The sequence below is a fragment of the Brachyistius frenatus genome, unplaced genomic scaffold (genome assembly GCF_029030835.1).
Source record: "Brachyistius frenatus isolate BFR_SWC_R1_liver_20210118 unplaced genomic scaffold, ASM2903083v1 Contig_111, whole genome shotgun sequence".
Classification (NCBI taxonomy): domain Eukaryota; kingdom Metazoa; phylum Chordata; class Actinopteri; family Embiotocidae; genus Brachyistius; species Brachyistius frenatus.
In genome coordinates this window covers 1,345,001-1,369,649 of record NW_027210710.1, presented here as the reverse complement: position 1 = coordinate 1,369,649, position 24,649 = coordinate 1,345,001, and the positions used below count along the sequence as shown (strand labels likewise).

The window sequence follows — 24,649 nt, the reverse complement described above, 5'->3', positions numbered from 1 at the left end:
AATATTTTAACGACATGCTATAGTCTGACTTTTTTAAATATTTTAACGACATGCTATAGTATGACTTTTTTTAAATATTTTAACGACATGCTATAGTATGACTTTTTTTAAATATTTTAACGACATGCTATAGTATGACTTTTTTTAAATATTTTAACGACATGCTATAGTATGACTTTTTTTAAAATATTTTAACGACATGCTATAGTATGACTTTTTTAAAATATTTTAACGACATGCTATAGTCTGACTTTTTTTTTTTAACGACATGCTATAGTATGACTTTTTTTAAATATTTTAACGACATGCTATAGTATGACTTTTTTTCAATATTTTAACGACATGCTATAGTCTGACTTTTTTTTTAAATATTTTAACGACATGCTATAGTCTGACTTTTTTAAATATTTTAACGACATGCTATAGTATGACTTTTTTAAATATTTTAACGACATGCTATAGTCTGACTTTTTTTTTAAATATTTTAACGACATGCTATAGTATGACTTTTTTTAAATATTTTAACGACATGCTATAGTCTGACTTTTTTAAATATTTTAACGACATGCTATAGTCTGACTTTTTTAAATATTTTAACGACATGCTATAGTCTGACTTTTTTTTAAATATTTTAACGACATGCTATAGTATGACTTTTTTAAATATTTTAACGACATGCTATTTTTTTTTAAAATATTTTAACGACATGCTATAGTATGACTTTTTTTTAATATTTTAACGACATGCTATAGTATGACTTTTTTTCATATTTTGGACGACATGCTATAGTATGATATTTTTTTTATCAATTTTGCAGACGACATGCTTTAGTGTGATTTTTTTTTTTTTTTCACAATTCAGACGAAATGCTATAGTATGACTTGTTTTCATATTTCGGACATTACTTTTTTTTCACATTGTTAACGACATGCTGCTGTATGACTTTTTTTTTAAATATTTCGGACGACATGATTAATTTTGTCAGAAAACTGACCAATAACATAATAATCATCCATATAAATCAACACAGGAACCAAATAGAGCTCAGGCGGTTAACATTATTTGTTCACTACATTTGCACACTCAGTCTTTTGTCACGTGTGCGTGGAGTTGTTGGGCACGGGAGCACTACACACACTCATTTAGGTTAGGTTAGGTTAGGTTAGGTTAGGTAGTTACTTCATTAATCCCCGAGGGGACATTTGTTTCGCTACTTATTTAGTACTGTTTATTTTAGTATCTGTTTACGTGAGAAAGAGTGTGTTTGAGTGTGTGTATTAAACCCAGTTTAGATTTTCTTATGCTGTGTACAAATTGTGTTTACTTGGCATTTCCCCACCTGTGTGTGTGTGTGTGTGTGTGTGTGTGTGTGTGTGTGTGTGTGTGTGTGTGTGTGTGTGTGTGTGTGTGTGTGTGTGTGTGTGTGTGTGTGTGTGTGTGTGTTTGTGTGCTGTACAGTACATTCTGCTTCTGCTTCTGCTGACTTAATTATCCACAACAGTTTACTTTTATGTAACAGGTCCAACACACAACTCAAACGCAGAATCCACGCAGACATACGCGACCGAAGCGTAGCGGTAATACACACGGAGGCAGTTTGGCAAACCAATGCACACGACTGTAAATGCACATGAAGCCACACGCACGAGTTTGCACGCAAAGAAGTGAAATGTAAAGCCAGAAATTCGATCCAGGAAATTTATCACCGATTTTCCACCTGCAGTTGTGGACAGTTAATAAAACTAAAAGAGAGATCCAAAGATGGAACAGACTTAGAACAATCATGTCTGATCTTAGAACATCACATAGTTGTTTTTTTTTTTAACAGCCACAAAGGAACACGTACTGAACAAGTGACAACACACAGTGTTACATGTAAAGCATCACTAGAGATGTATCACTCGTCAACAGGCGGAGGGATATTCATCGTCTTCTTCATCGAGGAGGGAAAATCCCAAAAAGTCCAAAGTGCCGCATCTTCACGGATCTCGAAAATCGAATGAAAACATCACAGCAGATTAATTAATTGGGCGGCACGGTGGTGCAGTGGTTAGCACCGTCACCTCACAGCAAAAAAGGTTCCGGGTTCGAATCCGGTCCTGGGCCTTTCTGTGCGGAGTTTGCATGTTCTCCCTGTGCTTGCATGGGTTCTCTCCGGGTTCTCCGGCTTCCTCCCATCATCCAAAAACATGCACCTCAGGTCAGGTTACCTGGCGCCGCGCTAGTGGCAGCCTGCTGCAGCATCTCCCCCCTGAGAGCCCCCCTGCTGTAGTGAAGACATTTCCCCTCGGGGATTAATAAAGTGTATAAAATCCTAAAAAAAAAAAAAAAAATCCTAACGTTAGGTCACATCAAATCACTGAGGGTTTTTTTTTCACATTCAAACTCAAACACTCAGAATGTCCAACTCGCTTTTGTGCAACTAAATTTCCCGCTTTGTTTTTGCACTGATGAGTTTAACTTTATATTTCTTCATCACAGCAACAAAGAAGGAACTGCAGGACTTTTTCATCAATAGTTACTTCGCAGATTAAAGTTTTACATTCAAAACATATAGGCAGCTTTTTAAAAAGTTGAAGAAAAACAAATAGCCAGTACAATAACAGTTAAATTCTGCTTCTTACATCATGCGTGAATAATATGAATGCAATAATATATATTTTGTGTTGTGAAATTGTGAATGGGAGTTTTATGCACATCCACTGATTATATCAACGCAGGACTTTTATTATTTAACCAAGCAGCTAACTAAGACTATGAAGTTATTGCTTCATACATAATTCACGTTTTAAACAGTTGTTGCTTCACGGCAAAAATAATTAACTTCATTAATTAATTAATAATTTTTCTAAAAAAAAAAAAAAAAGAGAAAGACGGCCGCATTGATTTTCCAAATCATCCCTCTTGTTCTGCCTTCCCAGCTCCCGTCTCTTTCTATTTTGGACTTCAGAAGAAAAGGCAAAAGTAACATGAAACACTGGTTTAAAAAGACAAAAAACAACAACACAGATTTGTTTGTTTTTTGCTCTTGTGTGAATGCCAAAAAACTGTCTGGAAGATGAACTGCAGAGCAAAAAAATTCTCAAAAGAAAAAGTCTATTCTCGGAGCTGGCAGGCAGCGAATGGAAACGTTCGTGCTGCGTTTCTTTCTTTTTCTTTCTTTCTTTCTCCGGAGTGCCAGTTATTTAAAGCTCAAGCAGCATTAACATTCAGAGTCCTCCATGGCAGGTTCAAGAGACCAAACATCCCCATGTGCTTTTTTTTTTTTTTGGGCTGAGTCACATGGGAGCAATAATCACGGTTTGTTTGTGTACGACGCTCCGGGGCAAAAAAAAAAAAAGAAGAAGATCAATCAATTAAAGGCAGAAAACTTTGTGACTGAATTTGAACACTGCCTATAAGAAAAAAACAAAAAAACAAAACACAATTCTCTTGTCTTTCTGGATTACTTGTGAAGCCTGAACAGCGACATCTCTAACCAGTATGGTACTTATGAACATACTTTCATGGGAAAGAAAAAAAAAAAGAAGAAAAAAAGACTTCACGTAACCGCAGCTATTGAGGGAAAATTACAGTCTGGGAAAATTAGCTGCATTCGGTACCCAGCTTCTATTAATCATCAGCATGTCTGAGCCGTTAACCCCCCCCCCCCCCCCCCTCGCTGTGAAGCGGATGTTTGGGTCAAAATATTCCATAAACTGAAGCTGCTTCTCAGAGGTACCATTGTTATGGAACAAGCATTATTTTTAAGTGTGTGGGGGGGCGGTGTGTGTGTGTGTGTGTGTGTGTGTGTGTGTGTGGGGGGGGGGTCTTTTTCCTTCTTCTGTTTTTAGTACTTAGGGAACTTAGGTGAGTGTTTTCTGTAGTGCTTTATTTTTTTTGTTGGGTAAGCAGGCTGGATTGATGAGCCTACATGAAGGCAAAACAAACCAACAACAACAAAAAAAAGCCCTTAACTTGGGATAAATTAAAAAATTTTACGGGGTGAAAGTTACAAAACGACTCACTCACACAGTTCCCAGAGATGAGAAAGGGGGCTTTAGCTTCAGATTATTTAAAACACAACTCGGGATATAAGAACAAAAGCTGGCGTTACGGACAAAGGAGCGCCTGCTTGTTGGCAGCCTGCCTCCCAAAAGGCTGCAATGAAGGGAACCAATCAGAAACCACCTGGGGCCAATCAACCAATCAAACTGCAGCAGCTCACCTGCAGCTCATCAGACACTCCGATCAGACACTGATGAGCTGCTCGTCTGGACTTGATAACAGGAGAACAGGAAGAGAAAGACATCACACGAGCCGTGTTGTTGTAGGTAAAAAAAAAAAAAAGAAAAAAAGAAGAGTTTATAAACGTCTATATGTTTAAAAAAAAAATTCAAAAAAAAAGATGCCTTAATTAAGAGCCGCACAGACGACTAAGGTCAAAGTATGAATTCCTGTGTCGCGTATTGTACATCGTTTTGGTTGCGCATGTGTAAAAGGATTTTTGTAGCCAGAAGACAAATAAAAGCTCAAACTCACATCCAGTCCGCTCTATTTAAAAAAACAAAAACAAAAAAAAAACAAGGAAGAGGTAGGATTACATTATTGGAGTCTGTAGAAGTCTCAGAGCCAAAATGAAAAATACTGTCATAGTTCATCCTGAGAGAGATGTCAGACAGAAACCAGAGACCATAAAAAAAATTAAAATGAAGATTTCATCCTGGCGCAGATGTAAGATTACACCGCGGCAGGGATATTTTAAAGAAATTGTTCATACATGCCTTCTCATGAGCTTTTTTCCCCCAATTTAGCTGTCACAGACCAAAACCCAGTAAAGTCGTAACTAGACGTCCAGAATAACACTGAACAAATTCCTGACCATATATGTCCTTACTTTGTGGGCAAAAACTATTTATTGTTTTTGTACGTGTTGGTAATTGCATGTTTCATGCATTCAGATTTTGTCTGCCAACAACCAAATTTTGTTTGGTTTGAAACTTCTTCGATCAGCACTGGACAACAGCCTGCTATCAAAGCGTGAAACATACCCGTCAGTCCGTTACAGCATACCGGTGTCAGTGTCACGTTTTGATTTACGTGGAAAAGTCCACGCTTCCAAAACCGAAGGGCGTCAAAAGACAAAACGGTGATCGAATCCAAGTCGGGAATGAGGACGAGTGAGAAAGCAACAAAAAAAATAGCGTCTTTCCATTAAGCTCCGTAGCTTATATAATGTATTTCACTTACTTAATGTACGTTAAGGAACGTTTCATTACTTTGCATAAAATGACTTATTTCAATCCAAACTCTTGATTTCTGCTCGGCCCATAACTGTCTTTTAACCGCGTATTACTTTTCACGGCTCGGCCGAGGCAAAAACGTGACACTGGCACGATGCCCTCTTGTGGACTGACGGACGTATTACACGCTTCGGAGCGTTATCGGGTTACGCTGGAACAACTCTACAGTCACTTTTAGTCTAAAAAAAAAAAAGATCAATTCAACCTTCGAAGCTCTCTGCTTCATGATGATATCCAGCATTCGATTCCAGGTGACAGATATCTTAATAACCGTCAAATTACAGCTGCCCCTCTTATTGTAATTGTCATGAAGATGTTTTCAACCCATTGGATTACTCCCACATATTTAAGGATCGCTGGCAGCAGTGAATGTGCTGGAATGCGACCCCCCACCCCCGCGTTGGCTTGAATACCTTAAATCTTGTATTACAGGCTTTGAGGGATTAGAGTTTATTATGTTGTCAGGGGGGATTTAGGTACACGAGTCCCACGAGTTGGGAAATTGAACTCGAATGGAATGATGTGTGTAAAAAGAACAAAAAAACCACTGAACAGTAACCCAGACACACAAAACTCAGGCTTCCATTTTCTGAAGACAAATTTTTTATTAAGAAATAAAAAAAGTTTTACACCTTTGTAAAACCTGTTCAAACACATATTTTTTTTTCTCCTTTTTTTTTTTTTTCTGTAGCTTACAGGTTGGCCATAGAAATAAAAAATAAAACCTTTCAAATTCTTTTAAAAATGTTTTTTTCTTCAACAAGAATAAAAAAAAAACATTTTCCCATGTACATTCTCAAAAAAAGGAAGGGCTGGTATACGGTGTAATGCAGGAAAGACAAGAGGCGTTGTCATTGGAGACCGTGATCACAGCGAGCCTGACGACAGAGGAGTTTGGGGGGGGGGGATAAAGCAGGACTCAATTTCCCATAACAGCAATCACATTCATCTTTTATGTAATTTGACTTTGAGTTGAAGCTAAAAAATAACCCCCCAAAAAAGATCTGTTTTGTTATTTGGTATCTTTTTGTTGTTGTTGTTGTTGTTTTTCTAATTTGGAACCAAAGAATGACTTCAGATGAAGGATGCTACCAGGAAATAGAGCCCCGCTGAAAGAGTGACTTCAGTGATAAAAACAGATGTTGCGTCACCTCAACATGTGGTCACATCTGTTTGATCTAACGCTGCATCTATTCACCGAAACAGATGTGGAATCCTGCGGATATGTTGGTGCTGTAGGCAAATGTGACGTTTGAAATCAGGCTATCTGTTCCCGTGTAGATGTCGTTGGTCGTTTGTTGTTTTTTTCTGTTTCTTTGATAAAGCACTAAGGTTTGCAGGGGTTTGGCAGAGAGATGTAAGAATATCGAAATGTCTGAAGAAGCAGAATGTAGAAATTGCATACGAGGTTTTTGAAAGAAACGCCCACATTTGATATGGTGTCATTTGTTTGTTTTTGTTTTTATTATTGGATTCACCGGATCTTGTTGCCAAAGGAGCAGCTTTCCAGTAATTGTCCCAAATGATTTGTTCCATCACGAGCAAATTAAGACTAACGGGATACCGGTTAGATGGATGTTTGTAGTTTAGAATTGGTGGTGCGGTTTTGGAAAGCTGTCTTGATTTTGTTGAATTTATTAATTTATTTTTAGCAACAGAGCAGTAACGAGATAAGTATCGGCAGGCGGAACGACGGTGCGCTTAGTGGCAGTGTTGCTGTGTTTCATACCCCTCACAAACTCACAACTTAGTGCGTCACATTAAATAAAAAATATAGTATTTAGCTAAGAAATTCAGTTTGATGTGACGAAGTTTAATAATCGTTTTTAGTCTCAGTGCATTTCAAAACCACAAGATCTTTGATGGATAGTGGTTCGGTTTGGTTTAAGGTTTCCACATTGCAGCGCATTTTGTGGTTGATTTTTTTTTTTTTTTTTAATTAACTGGACCCTGAAGATTCAAATTTTTATTTTTCAACTATTCACAGGTCTTACTTCAAAGGTTAGTACCACCCCTTGGAAAAACAGCATGAAAAATAAAAGTATTCTACAAAGTATTGCACGTAACAAATCATAGCTTTTTTTTTTTGTTGTTTGTTTTTTTTTCTTTTTTTTTCTTTGATTGATAGTTGTACATGTTACTCCAATGACAGAGGTTTCAAATACACTATATTTGGAATACAAAAGGCAAATGTGACAGACACACAATTAAAAACAAGATAAAACAAGAAACTTGCTGAATTCGACAAAACAAGATCAATAAAAATAAAAATAAACTAAATTGGGTTGGTTTTTTTTTTTTGTTGTTGAGGTTTTTTTTTCACGCTAAAAAATAAATCTTCAGAAACTTTTCACGTTCGCCTCGCAGGGCGACTTTCACATTTCAACATTCGGCGGTAAAAACTTGTGCATCGCTAATGCTTCAATTCTCTTTCAAATTCATCATCTCTGAGAAAGAAATCGGTTAGCTACGGTTAACAGAAGGTGTACGTAGGCTAACTGACGGGGAGTGTACGAAGGCAGAGGGGCTGATACATACTGTAAATACACACACAGAGGCAGAAGAAACCAATAAATGACTGCATTAGTTATTATTTCTGGTCCATGTTTCCCTGCCAGAAGAAGGATCTCGGCACTGGGGAAGATTTTTAGATTTTTTTTTTAAAGATTAGCCGTCTTTAAATCTATTTTCACGTCTGCTTTTTTACTCTTTGTAGCAGAAATTTCAATTTTTTTTTTAACATCGCGATTGAAAGCTACTTCCTGAATTCCCAAAAGTCAAAACAAAATTGAAACAATTCAAATTGTGTTTTTGCATCTTAGAAATGATCAACCTCTTTTCCTGTCATCAGTATATATATATATATATTTTTTTTTTAATTTTTTTTTTATTTTTTTAACCTACAGTGCAAATATCCTTCAGTGGAGCCAAGAACCAGATCTGTACAAAAGTTTACGAATAAAACAAAGCTTTGTATCTGTATTAAAATGGGACGTCTGCAATGGGAGCTTAGCTGTACAAAGACGACTTATATAGGAAAAGTTGTATGAAAATAGATGTCTGCTGTGGATTTGGTTTCGCAAATCCCTTTTAATGATATCGACTACTTTATTCTATTTGAAGAAGTGTAATAAACGGACCCCAAAAAAAAACAAAAACAAAAAAAACAACAACTATGATAAAATCTTCCATGAAATGAGGCCCCCGGTTTTCACGATTCACTTCCGATGTGACGTTGTTGGTCAAATTCCTCCAATGCGCGTGTACTATCTATCACTGGATGCGTGCGCGGGTGGTCTTGATCGGTTTCAACGCGTCTTGCTTTTTTTTTTGTTGGAGAGAACAAAGGCAGACTGTTGTTTCGACAGCGTTCTGATATTTTCACAGGAAAGGCCTTCTGACAACCCTGATTTAAAAAAGATGGCAGTGTTGGTTATTTCTTTTTTTTTTTTTTTTTCTTTCGGCCTCATCGCTCGATATGAAATCCAAATTATGCAAATGAGGCGCAACAAAAACTCGCTCTGACTCCCTCTCGTCTCGTGTTTTTTTTGCTTTTTGGGAAAAAAAACAAAAACAAACAGGCATTGAAGGTGTTTTTGATTTTTTTTTTTTTTTTTTTTCAATTCCATGTGACAAAGAACTGAACTAACGGCCTTTCAGTCTGGATCTCCGTTCGCTCTCAGTTAGACGTTGAATTTTTTCGGGGATTAACGCAGCGACACGGTAGACGGAAGCACTACAGAGAAGGTCCTGAGCGGATGGTCGCCGGTGACGTGACGCGCACACACACACATGGGAAACCCCTCGTTACACATATCTAGAGTGAACGTAACAGCTGCAGCTCTCGCGTCAGTCTGCTCTCGGTTCGCTGACGGTTCACGTCGTCAGTTGTTATGGCCCCTCGTTGGTGTAATGAATGTAATGTAGTTTTGTCGTAATGATTGCTTTTAAAATGATTTTTTTAAAAAATAAAAGAGTAAAAAAAAACAACAAAAACAAAGACAAAATCACAAAAAGAAAATCAAAAATCAGCCGGAGCCGAGGATTACAGAGACGGTGAAACGTATCGATGGGCACGTTTCCACGGCGACCGGTGAGCAACAGAGTTTGGAGTTTTAACAGCGGCCGCGTCAACCTGTCGAAGGGCGCGTCACAATTTGAAGGTTAAACTTGTGTTGACGCGAAAGTAAGTAAGTGTGTTGATACTTAATGTTCTGTCTTCATTTGTTGTTTCTGGTTGGGATGAATTTGGTCAATAAAAAAAAAAAAATCGTACAGTCCGACTTTATACCACACATTGTTGTTGTTTTTTTTTTTAAAGTGTTATTTAAAGGCTGCAAATGGCATTTTATTTACTGTCGCATAATCATTCTGATGATCCGAAAAAAAATAAAAGACAAGACAATTTCCTAGTATAATAACAGAACAAAAAAAAACAAAAAAAGTGCAAAGATTTTAGAATCAGCACTTTTTTTTTTCCATTTGGTTTCTTTGCTGTTTGTTTGACAGGAGGCCCTTCAAGCTCTTCAAGCAACACGGCGGCCGTGGAAGAAAAAAAAAAAAAAACAACAAACTCGTGTCAGTCACCGACTGGTGCGTCTGCAGCCAGCTGCCACATTTAGGAGCGTCTGGAAAGGAGCCTCGACGCTCGGACGAGGCGACAGCCCGACGTTGGCTGATTTGTTGGCGGTGTCGCCCAACCGGCGGTCGCTTTTGAGTCACCGCCTTGAGTGACGTGTTGTTTGACCGGCCGGCTACGTCGCCCTTTCTGGCTGAATCTATCCAAATTAAAATACTGTCTCCTGGTATTTACAGAAGAGGAAAAAAGAAAAAGAAAAGCTGTGAACCCTCCCCAACACCTACAAACTTACAGATGGAGCCATTGTAGAATTCCCATTTTTTTTTTAACTGTACATCGAAACTACTCGTTGAACAATTAACCCACGCCTTCCACAAGAGAGAATCATTCTTTTTTCTTTTTTTTTTTTAAATCGGCTGCATTGTTTTGTCGGTGCGATGCCGGAGACCGAAATGTCATCAGAACCGAGAGATGTCGAATGAGGACGTTACTACAATGGCTGCCACCGTAAATGTACGATTTTTGTATAATAGCTTAGTATTTTCACCAGATGAAAGAAGTGTTCCTTCTTCTATGTAAAACTATAGCAATTCAATAGTGAATACCAATAACATTAATAAAAAAAAAAATTAAAAAAAAGAAAGAAAGAAAGAAAAAAAAGACAAATCTAAACATTGCCAGAGGAAACGACTAATAATAACGTAACTTCCTCTGCAGAAAAGAAAACAGATCCAATCCAAAAAAAAAAAAAAATGTTTTAAGCCAAGAGTGCCTAGTGCAGTCACTAATGTACTGTAAACTGGTCTAGGACAGAGAAAGATAGATAAAGAGATAGATATAGATAGACTGATTAGCTACTACTGTACAGTACGCCACAGACAACACACTCAAGGGTTCAAACCTCCACACTTCAAATCCTTTCAGATACATCTCTCTCTCTCTCTCTCTCTCTCTCTCTCTCTCTCTCTCTCTTTGTGCAGGAGCGGGTTTTTTTTTTTTTTTCCTCAGTGCAGTCTCAGTGCTAGTTTTCTCTGAGTTTAAGACTACGGGGAGGCGGGATGTATTTGAGCTAAGGTGCGTTTATTAAAACCACGATTCTGGTTTTAAGGGTCATCAGCTGTCAACAAAACATTTTCGGATTCTTTTTTTATTTTTTATTTTTTTTGTATCTGCAAAGGGAATTGTTTTTGTGCATCGGGTGGTCAATTTTCAGCATGCTCACCGTTACCAAATCTGGTCATTGTTTATCGGGGCGGGACGAAAAAAAAAAAAAAGGGACGTCAGCACTTAACTCTGGGCGGCTGGATTTTGGGAGTTTTGATTTGTCATGTTTTGTGTGTCCAGGTATGACACTAGATTAAAAAGAAAACCAATTTACAGGATGTAAAATTAGCCACATTTTAAAATCTATGTTATGTTTTTTTTTTTCCCCAATAAAAAAAGAAGAAAATCATACAATTTCTGCATTGGGGGGGGGGGGGGGGCATGTGTAAAAAGCTAGTTATACCTCTAGTGCCTCAGTCTTTCACCTTCATCAGGGGCTCTTCTGAACATAGTGGAACAGAACAAGCCAAAGCTGACCCCTATGGCACATGACCCAAAATATCTTGTTTTTGGTAATCTATGACCAATGTTGGGGAAACGCTATTTTTATAATGTGGCTACAAAAGGCTTTTTGATTCCAAGACTCAATAACCATTTTCTTCCTTTTTTTTTTTTTTTTTTTTTTTTTTTTTTAAGAACAATGGCTGATTATCTGCAAAAGCAGCTGGTGGAGCAAACAGAAAATCAACCAGCATATGACCAGAGGGCTGGTGCCAAATCGGCCACGCTGCCTTTAAACAAGACAGCAGTGGGACGCCGAGTCACATGAAAACTGTTAATAGGAAAAAAAAAAAAAAAAAAAAAAAAAACAGCTGGTGAGTAATTCAGAAATAGATTTGAAATGTGATTGCTCCCCTCTTTAGAAAAACCACCGACAGCGAACTACTTCCGAAGTATTCCTAAAAGATTTGAAACGTGAACTTCTTTTTTCTTTGTGTTTTTTTTTCTCCATTAAAACCCTTATCAGTCCACCAGAAAGACATAGACAGACAAAAGCTAGCTAGCTTCAGAAGCATTTTCAGAGGACACGAGAGGAGAGGAGAGCGATCTCATGGAGAGCCTCCGCCTCATTCCTTTACATCATGGTTTCTACGATGGTGTGGGTGGGGGCCTTCATCAGCAGACCCTTGTTCCCGTTGGGGTCCAGCGGGTAGGCGAGTGGTCCGCGGTGGTTGGCGGGACGGGAGCTGGCCCCGCCGCGGACCGGGGCGGCCACCGCCTTGATCCTCTGCAAGTGGGGGGAGGGAGAGGGAGGAGGTGGTGGTGGTGGGGGAGGAGGGGGGTTGGAGTTTAAAGAAAGGTGGAAACAAAGCGAGAAAAAAGAAAGAAAAAAAAAAAGCAAAAGCGGAAAGACAATGGAAGCGAAAGCGTTAGAATTACAAAGTTTTGGCTTAAAAAGTGGATTTAAAAAAACAACTACATTTAATCTACATTGATTATAAATTCCTTCACTGATGTGACCCGGCCTTCAAAAAAAAAAAAACGAATTTGATGGTCGAACCACCCACCTCGATGAGCGGCCCGTCAGATCGGATGATCTTGATGACGACCACCATGGGGATGCAGATCATGGAGGCCAACGCCAGAGTCCAACCTATTCCGATGGCCCAGTCAGGATACCGGTACACCTTGTTGTACGTCAACGGCATGTACTTGACCAAGGAGAAGATGAAGCAGCTCTGGAAGAGGAAGAATGAGGAGACAACCGCTTACATGCAAAATTCCATTTTGAACATTTTGTTTTGTTTTTGGTCATTTGGCGAAAAATATACACGTTGGCTATAATACGGACGTAACGTGCTGATGGAAGACGGCCCCTTACCATGCACAGTAAAGGAGTGATAACAGTCCAGCTCCATTTCATCCAAGGATTTGGTCTGTAGCCAATCATGTCCTCAACCGCATCATAGAAATTATCAACGCCTGGGAAGACAACAACAAAATACTTATATGTAAAATACTTCTGCGCTACTTAGTTCACAGCAACTAATAAGCAAAGGCAGGATTTGATGTGTCGCATTTCATTTTTTTTTTTTTTTTTTTTACAAGGATGGAAAAATTGTCCAAAACTAAACTTTGCTGAACTGTCGATAACTGAAAAAAATGGAGTTGCTATGTGATTCAAATTCCCTGCATGAACAGACTGGATATGGCCAAGCTCAACTGGGGATTGTTTCCATTCGTTGCGTCCTAATGGGTTATAGACCTTTGGGCTAGGGATGGGTACCATTCAGAAATGTTCAATACCGGTACCAATACTTTGAATTCGATACCGTTTCCTAAACAAACACTTTTTTCCAATTCCAATTTCATAAAATCCCTTTTTAAGAGAAAGAAAATGAAATTTACTATGCAAATCTTTAGCTTTTCGTGCATTTCAGAGGGAAGAGTTGGTCGTTTTCTGTAGTCACGATGAACAGATTTCCCCTAAACGCCTCGCATGGAAGCTATTGGTTGACAATATAATTTACCAAAAGCTCCCTAAACGCACCAGTCTACATTCATCCACTCTGAGAGACTACAGATACAGAAATCACAGCATACGCAGTAGACTTGTTATTGTCCAAAAACATAGTATATATATATATATATATATATATATACTTAAATTCAGCAAATGAATCGGTACTCACCATAAACCCAGGCAACAGCTATACATTCAAAGAATGCCACCCACAGAAGGCACACACCGCTCGCTGCATAGTAGTCAAACAGCTGGAAAACATACATGCCACCCTGCACAAAGACAAAAAGAAAACAGAGGTTTAAAAGTTATTTTTTTTATCCCTCGGGTACATTTCAGTTCCTCTTTGAAGACACTTAAATATCAGGAACTGTACATCTGTAGTCTGCGTTCTTGTGGCTTCAAGTGGATGCAGTTTTAAAACAGGAAGGTGGTTTGTAAAAGATTATAAACTATACTTGTCTTTAAGCATTCCAGATCTATAAATATTTACAAAAAAAGTGAGCAGCTGACATGTCCACACGTGACGAGGCCACTCTGTGCGTCCTCAAGCGTGCGTCCAATGTAAAAAAAAAAAAAACAACAATCATGGGAATCCTAAACTTGAACCAGGCCACTGCAGCCATAAAAAGATGTTGTCATGGGAACAACAGAGGGGGCGATGAGGGAAGGGGAGGGCAGACGGCTGTATGTTTTGTGAGAATAGAGGTTGTGTGAGAGGAAGCAGGAGGACAGAAGATAGACGGTGATGTACCTCTGAGGAAAAAAAAAAAAAGAGGGTTGGTTGTGAGATTCAGTGGAAAAATTGGAAGGCATTTGAGTTTGTTTTTTGTTTTTTTTACCAGGAATAGAGCTTTTATTTAAAAGGTCTAATTTGATTCCTTGTGTAATTTCCCATATTTGATCCTGTTTTAAATTGGATTTTTTTAATTTTTTTTAAACCAGGATAACAAGCCTCTACGTGAAGAGAAACTGGCTGTTATACATTTAGATTCTGTTCAACAGAAAGACAAAAAGGGAACTTGGTGGTGAAGAGAAGTGGCGACAACCATGTTCAAATAAAGACAGAGTTGCAGAAATGACCAGCACAGCAAATATATAATTAAAAAAAAAATTAAAAAAAAAGATACTACTCATTCTAACTGTATTGAACATACAGGTACCCTGCATTTCCTATTAAAGGTGCAAAGTCACTGAGAGCTCATGTATCTGCTATTTAGTGAAATATTCAGGCCCATTAAAAAACATTATTTGAGATGTCAGTTAAAGTACCGTTTGTCCAGACTTTAGGTTCTTCTTATATAACTCGTACAGAAACCGTTAGGAACATACGGCGAAATATTAGCGGTCCGTCTCTTACGGAAGTTGTTGCTATGAAACCGTCGGTCAATCAAATGTTTTGCAGCTCGTGTGGATTCGAGCAGAATTACGCGTCAACTGAGGGTTTTAGTGCTGAATTTTGAAAAGCCTCCACTTCCTGTACTGGCCTCAGGCTTTCACTTAAAAAGGTCGAGATTTCCAAGGCTCAATGAAAACCTCTCGTCGTATCGTGAAAAGTTCAAGCGTAACATAAAAAAAAAGGCACTAATGGCTCCCTGGTATGGCTGAGAGGTACATTTTTACTGGAAATGGAGCCAACGTGCACAATACCAGAGCCCTGGTCTATTACACTCGTAGTAGTTGACAGGCCAAAATGTCAGCAGTGAGAAAGTGTCTCTTGGTACACGTCAAAATGATGCGTCTTTGTATAATTTACAGGAAAGGAAACTGTCAGCGGTTCAATTTAGAAGTCGGTGAGAAGCTTAAAAAAAAAAAAAACAACAACAACCAAAAAACAACCGAAGTGATGCGGAAAGAAAAGAGAGGAACACTAAAGACAAGTCAAAAACCAAAAAGGGAAGATGGAAGCAAACGAGAGGACGAGAAGGAGAAAGAAAAAAAAAAAAAAAAGGTAACGTGATGAAAAGCTCGAAATAAGACAGATTTAGGAGAGGAGGGAGGAAGCAAAAAGATTTGGAGGAGCTATATCAAGTCTACTGTGTCTATTAATACCGGAGGAGGGGAAGGGAAGTTCTCATGACTTGACAGCATAAATAGTCCCCCGTCATCCCTCCAGGGATTGACACTAATAGCTGTCTGAACACGCTTGGTCCTGGTGAATTGAACTGCGGGGGGGGGAGGGGGAGGAGGAGGAGGGAGGGGGGGCTGAAATGAGTTCAGGACATGTCTCTACTGGAAAAAATACCGGGAATGTCGTGATAGACGGTCATTTCCGAAGTTTTTTTTTTTTTGTCGCACTAAAAACCATGAGGAGTTCATTATTTTTACATTTAGTTTTCTATTTGTATTTGTGTTCCGGTGGCGATTTACAGCCACAATTTTCCTTTTAGGTTGTTTTTTTTGCCCCCCCCTTTTTTTGTTTTTCACAGTGTGGTTACCTTGGTAACCATGGTGAGTCCAAGCAGGTAGCTGATGCAGCAGATGATAGCGATGAAGATCTCTCTGCGGTAACCCTTCCTTAGGAAGGACGGATACAGATCCACCAGTGATGTGATCTGCCCTTCCACCTCCACAAACTGCCGGGGGAGAAAAAACAAAACAGAGAGACACAGATGACAACACGACCTGCTGCTTTTTATTTATTTTATTTTTTTTATCCTCGCAAAAACCATCTGTTTTTACATCTACTGCTTCTGATCCTTTTAGTTCGCCTTTTGTAAAAAAATAAAATAAAGCATCACAGACCACCTGCGTGGTTAAATACAGGATGAAATTTGACTGTTTTCACTTCACAGATTTGTTTTAGGGTATTGAAGTCCTGAGTTCTCGCTGCAGTCACTTCGGCTGTGAGCTCCCATGCTCATTTTTCAGGATGCCTGTGCTTCTCGCTCGAAACAGCGGAGCTGTTGACTACGAGTAGACTCGTGAAGTTGAGACTTTGAGATTTGTTTCGTGCAAATTTTCGCGCTACGACTCTGACAATTCGCGAGACCCCTTTGAAAAGGCTTCAGGAAGACTGTGGCATATAAAGCAACGAGCCTTGGAGAGTTTTTGAGTGGCGTTTGCATTTCCAAGGGGCGGAGCCTCGCCGTCCAAAATCGGAAAACAATAAAAAGGTGCGTCATGGTCGCGCGAGCCACTTACTGGCTTTTTCTTTGATATTTGCGGGTTTTGGTCACCGCGAATTCTTCGGTCAACACCGAGTTATACTGTGACACTCTGAGACGCACCCACGATCGGACAAGACAATCGGAAGTGTTCGGAGAGCGAGAGCTCCGGGCGACACGAGGTGGACTAACTTTGAAGGTCACGGCAGACAGGTGTAAATCAGGTGTGTTTTTCTATTTAGTTTCTGAAATGTTTTTAATCACACACCAAATGTCATCTCGGCATATCGGTTTTTCTAACCGATTGTTTTCATTCGCATTTGAAGAATTAGTTTGCCTAAAAAAACGGGATTATAATTTCAAAACATAAGATGAGCTGCAGCACCCGCGTCGCCTGCTTTCTACCGTCGGCCAAATGGGCGGTCGAGTGTTTTTGTCTTCGGGCGCCTTGAAAAACGAGCCGTTTTCAAACACCCGCGATCGTTATCGGCGTTTCGTTTAGGTCGTAGCTAGCCTGCAGCTCGAGCCGCCGCCCCCCTCGGGTGCGAAAAAAGTTCCTGCTCTGGCTTACCTGACTGTCGAGGCCAAGCAGAAGCAGCATAACGAAGAAGAGGATCGCCCAGACTGTAGGAAAAGGCATCATGGTAACAGCCTTGGGGTAGGCGATGAACGCCAGGCCTGGACCTGCAGAGGAGTGGGGTAAGGGAGGGTGGAGGGGGGTTGGTAGAGAGCAAACAGAGAGGAGAGAGGGGTGGGAGGGGGTGGGGTGGGGGAGGGGAAACATTAGTATCACATGATAAGCTCATCTGATCTGCATCCCTGTGGGCGAAACAAAAGCAGCCCCAGACAACGGAGACGCAGAACAAGATATAAAAATATCAAATGAATAATAATCAAATTTCTGGCTATAACACTGGGAACATATGTTCTATGTGTAGTATGTGTCAGTATAAAAAGCTAGCTGCTGTCGCAAGACATGTACTGAAAATATATGTAATGCATATCTTTACTTACCTCTCACTTACAAAACATTATGACAGATTACTAACTGTATGCGCCCACCACAAAACACAATTTACATTTATAAAAAGACACATCTTAGAATATTACAATAATAGAAAACAAGGATAATAAAAAACAAACTTGTAGAGTATAATAATAAAATGTACATTTTTTTTTCTGAGTATGGTGTAACTGCATCTCTGTGGAAGTAAGTCATGACAGAAATTTAAGAAAAAAACATTTTGTAAATAGATGTATGTGCAGTACGTAATGCGTGTAAATGTGTTGTGTGAAGTTCAGTTACCAAAAAATAAAAGACCACCGTAAATACTGTAGCAATTATATGAAAAGTTTTAACCTGCTTAAGGTGTGCTTGATTCACTTTTCTACTGCTACTAAAAGGTAAACCAAGCACATCTTTTGTTTCTCAAGTAATTTCAGTGCGTCAACACCTACGTCACTCGAGCCATTTTGCATCCCCGACTTGACAAGGGTCTGAACCCTTTTCAAATGAGGAATGCAAAATGACCGTTGCAAAACAGCAGCAGATGCAAACTGAGTGGTCAAATGAACGCAAAGGCTTAAATTTGGTTTGTTTTCTTTTTGTTGTTTTTTAATGAGGTCTAATTTAACGTTGATGTTACATTGGGAACTGTAAAACAGAAGTCAAGGAACAAGGAAGCAGCCATAACAGCAAAACAGCATTGCAGCTGGTAGCAAGATATGTCAATGTGTTCCATTTTTTTTTTTTTTGTGGCAAATTATGACAAGGCATCCAACCAAACACCGCGTTGACTCCAAAAAAGGACCAAAAAAAAAAGTTACGACTTCCAGTCTCGAGAGGGAAAATGCTAGCGCAACGTTATGAAAATCACGTCATTACTGGACCGTGCAAAATACGAAAAAAATTACAAAAAAAAAAAATCTACATTTTAAATTCAAGTCCAAGCACATTTTTTTTAGATGCCGTAGCATGTGCGTGTGCTTATCTTGCACTTTTGAAAACACACTATAGTCCCTCTGTTTAAATAATCAGCATATTCCGTCACGCGGATCAAATTCGCTCATCTGTCGAGGACATCCGGCTCAAGCAGTCGCAGTTAAAGCAGACGTACTTGGTGATGCGCTCCTGACATTTCCATAACCCCGCTTGCCTGGTTGGGCTTGTTTACCAAGCTAAAAGTTTGGAATAAATGTCTACATGACCTGCCTTGTTGATAGACTCACAACACTTTTCTAAAAGGTTGGGGGGGAGGGGGGGAAAAAAAAATCTACCTCTTCGCTGGTATCAAGGGTTTGATGTGCCTCGGTTTGCAAATCCGCCGGGCTCCGGTCTACCTACTCTTCCATTCCAGTTACCTAGCATCAGCCCACTCGCCAAACAACACCGACATTGGACAATTCTGCCAAACCTCACCGTGAAGTCGGCGCTGCAGAACTGTGCAATATTTGCATCGACTGGGCTGGCAGCACGGGGAAGCTTTTCAAGGTAACACACTGTGCCAACCTGGTTGATCTTTGGAGTATTCCATGAAGCCTGGGTTTCACAAAAAGCACCCGATGCTGACAATATGTTTGTTTAAATCTGAAGTTTTTCAAGTTTGTGTCTCATTTGGAGGTCAAACAAAATGCCTTCTGTCTGGAGCCTGTAGAGTATAATCACAAAAATGAAAAAAATAAAAGAGGGAGAATCTTTCCAAGCTAGCTCGAAAAGTTAGTTCTCCAAAAATTATCTTTCAATTCTGTTTGTGTGTTAACACGTTGGTTTGAGGACAACTTGTACTTTTTACAGGATGAGTCATCAACCGTTTGCTTTCGGATATGAAAAACAAGCATAAATGAAATCCTTGTGAGATTCTGTTAGAAAACCCAGGCATGACTTCCACAGTAAGCTGGTCTAACCTTGAAAAAAACAAACAAAGTTGTACTGTCATTAGGCTCCAGTAATACTGTATAGTACAAGAGATATACTGTAAGTCCATGGAAAATATTTTGGCACTTATGGCTGCATTAAAGCTTTTTTCCAAACGACCTCAATCTCATTTGGCTAAGAAAAAAAGACGAAACTTTCAAAACTGAGGAACCAACTTTTCTTTCTTTGGTTTTAAAAAAAACCAAAACATTTTGGGGTTTTTTAAATGACTAAATCTGATGGCTGTGAACCCCTGTGGACAGATGGGACAAAACAGATAGAGTTGCTAGTTCTGAATGCTAGAATTAAAAAAAATGTATACAAAAAAAAAGACAAAACAAACTAGAAACAGCTGCTAACTACCAAATGCCAATGTTTCAATCAAAAGTTCAGGAGCCACAACAACGGTGACGTCAGTTTGTCCTGTATAGAAAAGGAACATCTCAGAACCAAAAAAAAAACTGACAGCCTTTTTAAGCCACAATAAACACTGTACAGTACTAAAAATTTTCAAGGTGTGTCTGTAAAAAAAAAAAAAGAAAAAAAAAAAGCACAATCGATGTCCCGGTGTCTCTCCCTTGGCCCCAACTTGCTTAATTTGAATAAAAGCGCCAACAAACCGACCTAAATATGTCAACAGTTCCTCACATTCTGCTTTTGTCAAGGAGTGTTTGATTGCGGAAGCTTCCATATTCCGATGCCGTCATTTGTCATTGTTCATGGGGAATCCATTCAATTCAAAATCACAACTCAGTTCGAAAAATTTAAGGTGTAGGGCTAAATTCTCTTTTTGGGTTTCGTTGCTGTTTTTTTTTTTCCTTCATAATTTACTTTTGTTGTTTTAATTGGTTAACCAAGGAAGCAGCGCCCACCATCACTGCCGCCTTTACAGAACCCCTCGTACCTGACTCTGCCACATCAGCAATGTCCACCCCTTGCTCTTGTGCCATGAAGCCCAGGACGGAAAATATTGCGAAGCCAGACACAAAACTGGTACCACTGTTGAGGGCTCCCAGCAGCAAACAGTCCCTATGTCACACATATGTCATGAGGAGGATTTGTTAATGAACACACAAGGATCCCATAACCCCCCCGCCCCCCTCCCCTCTCCGCCCCCCCCTCCTACCACTAAAGCCACCCCCACACTGAAAACTGAGGTCTCACCTGTAGCAGTTGTATTTGTACTTGTTGTAGCTCCCCAAGGACGTCATGGCGCCCAAACAGATGGCGTAGGAGAAGAAGATCTGGGTGCCGGCGTCGATCCACACCTGCCAAAGTAGAGGAGGGGGGGGGGGGAGGGGAGGGGAAGGGGGAGGGGGACAGAAAGGCTGAGGCCTGCTGATGAGGGGATGTACATGATTTTGCATAATGCAAAGCGATGGGGAGGCAGAAACTGCGTAGCTGCACCGTGTTCACGTGACGGCTAATCTTCAAAATCCCTTCTTAAAAACTTACCGGAGACGCCTCGCTTTTCTGTCTTATTTGACATTTAAATAGCTTTCTGTGCCAGTTTTTCAACCACTAATCCTTCCATTGTTCAGTTACAAATAAAAAATAAAAATACCGCGTCGCGTTTGTTTTCGGTCGGTTTCAAATGACGTATCGCATACTCGACTGTACGGATAAAAAAAAACAAATGGCTACATGAGGAGCTCTGCGAAGGTTGTTGTTTTTGCTGGTGCAGCGCAGGGTGTCACCTACCTCTGGGTCCTTCAGGCGAGTGAGGTTGGGATACAGGTAGAACTTGATGCCCTCAGAAGCACCTGGCAGAGTCACGCCACGAATCAACAGCACGATGAGCATGATGAACGGGAACGTGGCCGTGATGTAGACCACCTGTAGGGAGGGGGGGGACCGCCGACACAGAAAGGCAAGGTCACACATTTTGGAAACCAAAATTTGAATTATTCCACAAGGAACATATAATTATTCGCTGTTAGTTCCCGCTCGTCTTCAAAACGGCCACATTCATTTGTTATTTGGCCGACTACCAAATATCTTCGGTGTCATTACGGCAAACATGTTTGACAAATGTGTGAACGCTGGGAGTTATTTTTGGAACGAAACAAACAACAGACCACAGACTGTCCCTTTAAGCCGATAGCGGCGTATTACTATCCGTTATGTGGAAAGCTGTGACCACACTTGGCCTTTTAGGAGTGACTTTATTACCAGAGTTACAGCTTGGAACAACCCGAAAGCATAAATCAGGGCAGACCGATCAATAGGAGAGTGTTGAGGCTATAAAAAGAGCAGTCTGGAATTGATCGCCTCTGGTTCTTGAGGTGAGTTGTTGTTGTTGTTGGTGCTGCTGTAAGCAGTAATTTAACATGGTGTGTTATGTTCCCCCGTAAATGTTTACCCAGAGTATACAAAAAGGTAAACAACGGCGGAAATCGCGAACTGGAGGCTTCCAGAAAAATGGGGAGTTCCGGACGTCGTGAGTTCCACAAGAGGGCAGCGTTCATATGTGCACGGTAAGATTGCAGCGATTGTATAAACACCGTATACATTTGCACGAGTACAGAGTCCCCAAAATTTGAAGCATATTTCTTGATAGTGTAGAATTATCCAACATCGATTTGTCGCAGTTAAAATAGGTCCCGATCCGTGTTTCAGGCAATATAAGGCGCGATCAGAGAGATTACAGGAAAGTCATGTAAACGCGGCGAGTGGAAGCGATAATTTTTCGCGAGTAAGTACTCCAAACTTACATCACTTTAGCGACATCAGCACTTATGCGTTACGCACGTTTTTCCGAGCAGCGGTATGTGCCCGTTTGACCACAAATGAATATGGAATTAAGACCTCAAAACCAGGCAAAGCACATATTTCACCACTTTCACCAACCAGGCCTTTTGAAATAATAATAATAATAAATGAATAAAAAACTGAATGTGCGAACACTGCCTTCATTGTTCTTTTTGTCAGACCACAGCAAATAAAATCATATGAGCATCACCTGTCATGATTTGTTTTTGCTGTGATACAGTAACGATAAACGCGAACAAGTCGGCTCTTGCATTCGTTTTTTTTTTTTCCGCGAGTTCAAGAGGTACGCAACCTCGTTTCCCCTTTTGAAATAAACGTTGCCAAAAACGCAACCGGCGATGTAGCAATGAATACGGGACGACATGTGAACGTATTTACCTTTCCAGTGGATTTGACCCCCTTCCAGATGCAGAAGAAGCAGATGACCCAGACCAGCAGTAAACACAGGGCCAAGTCCCATTTGACAGGACCTATATCCTCGATACCGTTGGTGATACCCAGCACATTATGTCTGCAACACACAAAAAAACAAGCTCTGTCGGTCTACCATCTAACCTGCACAATTGGTTTTATTTTTCAAAGGCATCGTACCTTGACTAAATTTTTCACGTGTGTGGGGTTGTTTTAAAAAAAACAAAAAAAACAACATTTTTTTTATGTAACTTACTCCCAGAACTCGGTGACGGGGGAGGTGAAGTTGGAGGCGTTGGCAGCCACCCAAAGGGATTTGTTCTTGCGGTAGGTGTCCTCGATGCAGCGATCGGTGTTCCAGGGCTGCTTGCATTTGGCCCAGGGCAACTCTGGCTGGAAACACTGCGATTGGGAAAATAAAGAAAAAGAAGAGTTATGTTCTGTTATTTTCCTGTACGAACTTGCACCCACGCATCTACATCAGTTCCATTTAAAAAGGTCCGGTGCGTGGGAGGGTTTCGAGGGTAATGCGTTGGCCAGAAATGGAACATAGTGTTCGTAAACACGCTTTTAATTGGCGTGAAATCATGAGACCGTAGGAATTTATTTTGTCTTGTGTTGCCCTCAAAATGAGTTCTTCGTCTCGAACGTCGGAAAGCAGGGCCCAGAAGGGGACTAAACTAAACCCTGGCTGCAGTCGGGGCCTTTCGGGTGTTCAGTCTGTTGCAATCTGCAACCTGACCACTAGATGTCACTCAACCCTAGAAACTGCTCCTTTAAAAGGTCTTTTTTTTTTAAGCTTTGGAACTGAAGTTATATTCATGCGCCGGTAGGAAATTGTGATATTTTTTTTCATTGGCTCCTCATGTTAGCTAATCCCGAACATTGTAAGGCGGAATTTTTGAGTTTCTATAATGCTGACATCCCAGTTAAGACAGTCCTTAGAGGTGTCCAGAATCAGTCCGCCCTGCCCTGACAAAAGTCCCTCACTATCTTGTAATCATATAAAATGGAAGTGAGCTATCAGATTAAATTTTTTTGTATTTTTTTTTTTTTTCAATGTCATCGTTTGTTTTTTCCCCAAACCCACCTGGAACAGGTAGTAGAGTCCCCAGGCCAGGATGACGATGTAGTAGATATTCAGCAAGGACACGATCACAATGGAGGCGTAACCAATACCTGGGTGAGAGAGGTCAAAGGTTAGAGGGGTGAGATATCACATCGATCACAATAATATTGGTATCATTTTTACGACAACAAAATTCACATCTTTAGTTTTCACTGGATATCTGCGGAACAGTTAATACGGACGCATAAAATTACAACGTAAATTTTTCTTAGTATTTTTCTTATGTAATCAAGAATATTTTTAGCCAAGAAATACCCTAAAATATCATGATATTATTATTAATGAGTCATATCGCCCTCCCCAGGTCAAGGTTATATTGCAGTTTGATCGACCTTTGTGGTGACAGTTTATTTTCAGCAGCAGCTAGAAATTTTTTATCATTTTGCTTTTTGTTAACTGATATTAAACAATTTTATATAACAATAACCTTTTGGGCCCGGGGAGGAGGGGGGGGGGCATAAAACAAAACTCTGATCCAAGACATTTGTTCCTCTTGTGAAAGGGACATTTTCAGCTTCCTTTTATGGGGCCCCACAGTTTTCACCACATTAGTCTCAATAGCATTGTGTGTGTAAGAGGAATGTGTTCAAGTGCTGCATTCTGATTGGCCAGAAAACAGGATGCAGTCAGTTCCTGGTAAAAACAACTGTCACGTTAGCTGAAGTAAAAAACAAAGACAAAAAGTTGTGTGTCGACTCTGAACCTTCACCATTAATTACATATTGTAATCACCTGAATCACCTTTGATTAATCCAACAGAACTGTATTTAGACAAATATCGAAGAGGGAAATGGGTGTAAAATGATTTGAAATATTTGATGCCATGAATACAGAGTAAAGTAACTTCATCAGGATTGTTAAAACATTTAAAAAAAATTCCAGTGAAT

At 39.9% G+C, this 24,649-nt stretch overlaps 1 protein-coding gene across 1 annotated transcript in view; it reads right to left on the bottom strand.

The window, feature by feature from the left end:
* Positions 1–11,559: 11,559 nt before the first annotated feature.
* LOC138629127 (sodium- and chloride-dependent taurine transporter-like) overlaps positions 11,560–24,649 on the bottom strand; it is a 27,307-nt gene continuing 14,217 nt past the window's right edge. Inside the window, exons 4-15 of the mRNA XM_069712633.1 lie at positions 23,724–23,812; positions 22,890–23,035; positions 22,601–22,733; positions 21,152–21,286; positions 20,615–20,718; positions 20,355–20,479; positions 17,108–17,220; positions 15,868–16,005; positions 13,599–13,701; positions 12,788–12,888; positions 12,474–12,644; positions 11,560–12,193 (exon numbers count right to left, since the gene is read on the bottom strand). Coding sequence (XP_069568734.1) covers positions 12,041–12,193; positions 12,474–12,644; positions 12,788–12,888; positions 13,599–13,701; positions 15,868–16,005; positions 17,108–17,220; positions 20,355–20,479; positions 20,615–20,718; positions 21,152–21,286; positions 22,601–22,733; positions 22,890–23,035; positions 23,724–23,812 — 1,511 coding nt within the window. The 3' untranslated portion in view covers positions 11,560–12,040. The remainder of the gene's footprint in view (positions 12,194–12,473; positions 12,645–12,787; positions 12,889–13,598; positions 13,702–15,867; positions 16,006–17,107; positions 17,221–20,354; positions 20,480–20,614; positions 20,719–21,151; positions 21,287–22,600; positions 22,734–22,889; positions 23,036–23,723; positions 23,813–24,649) is intronic.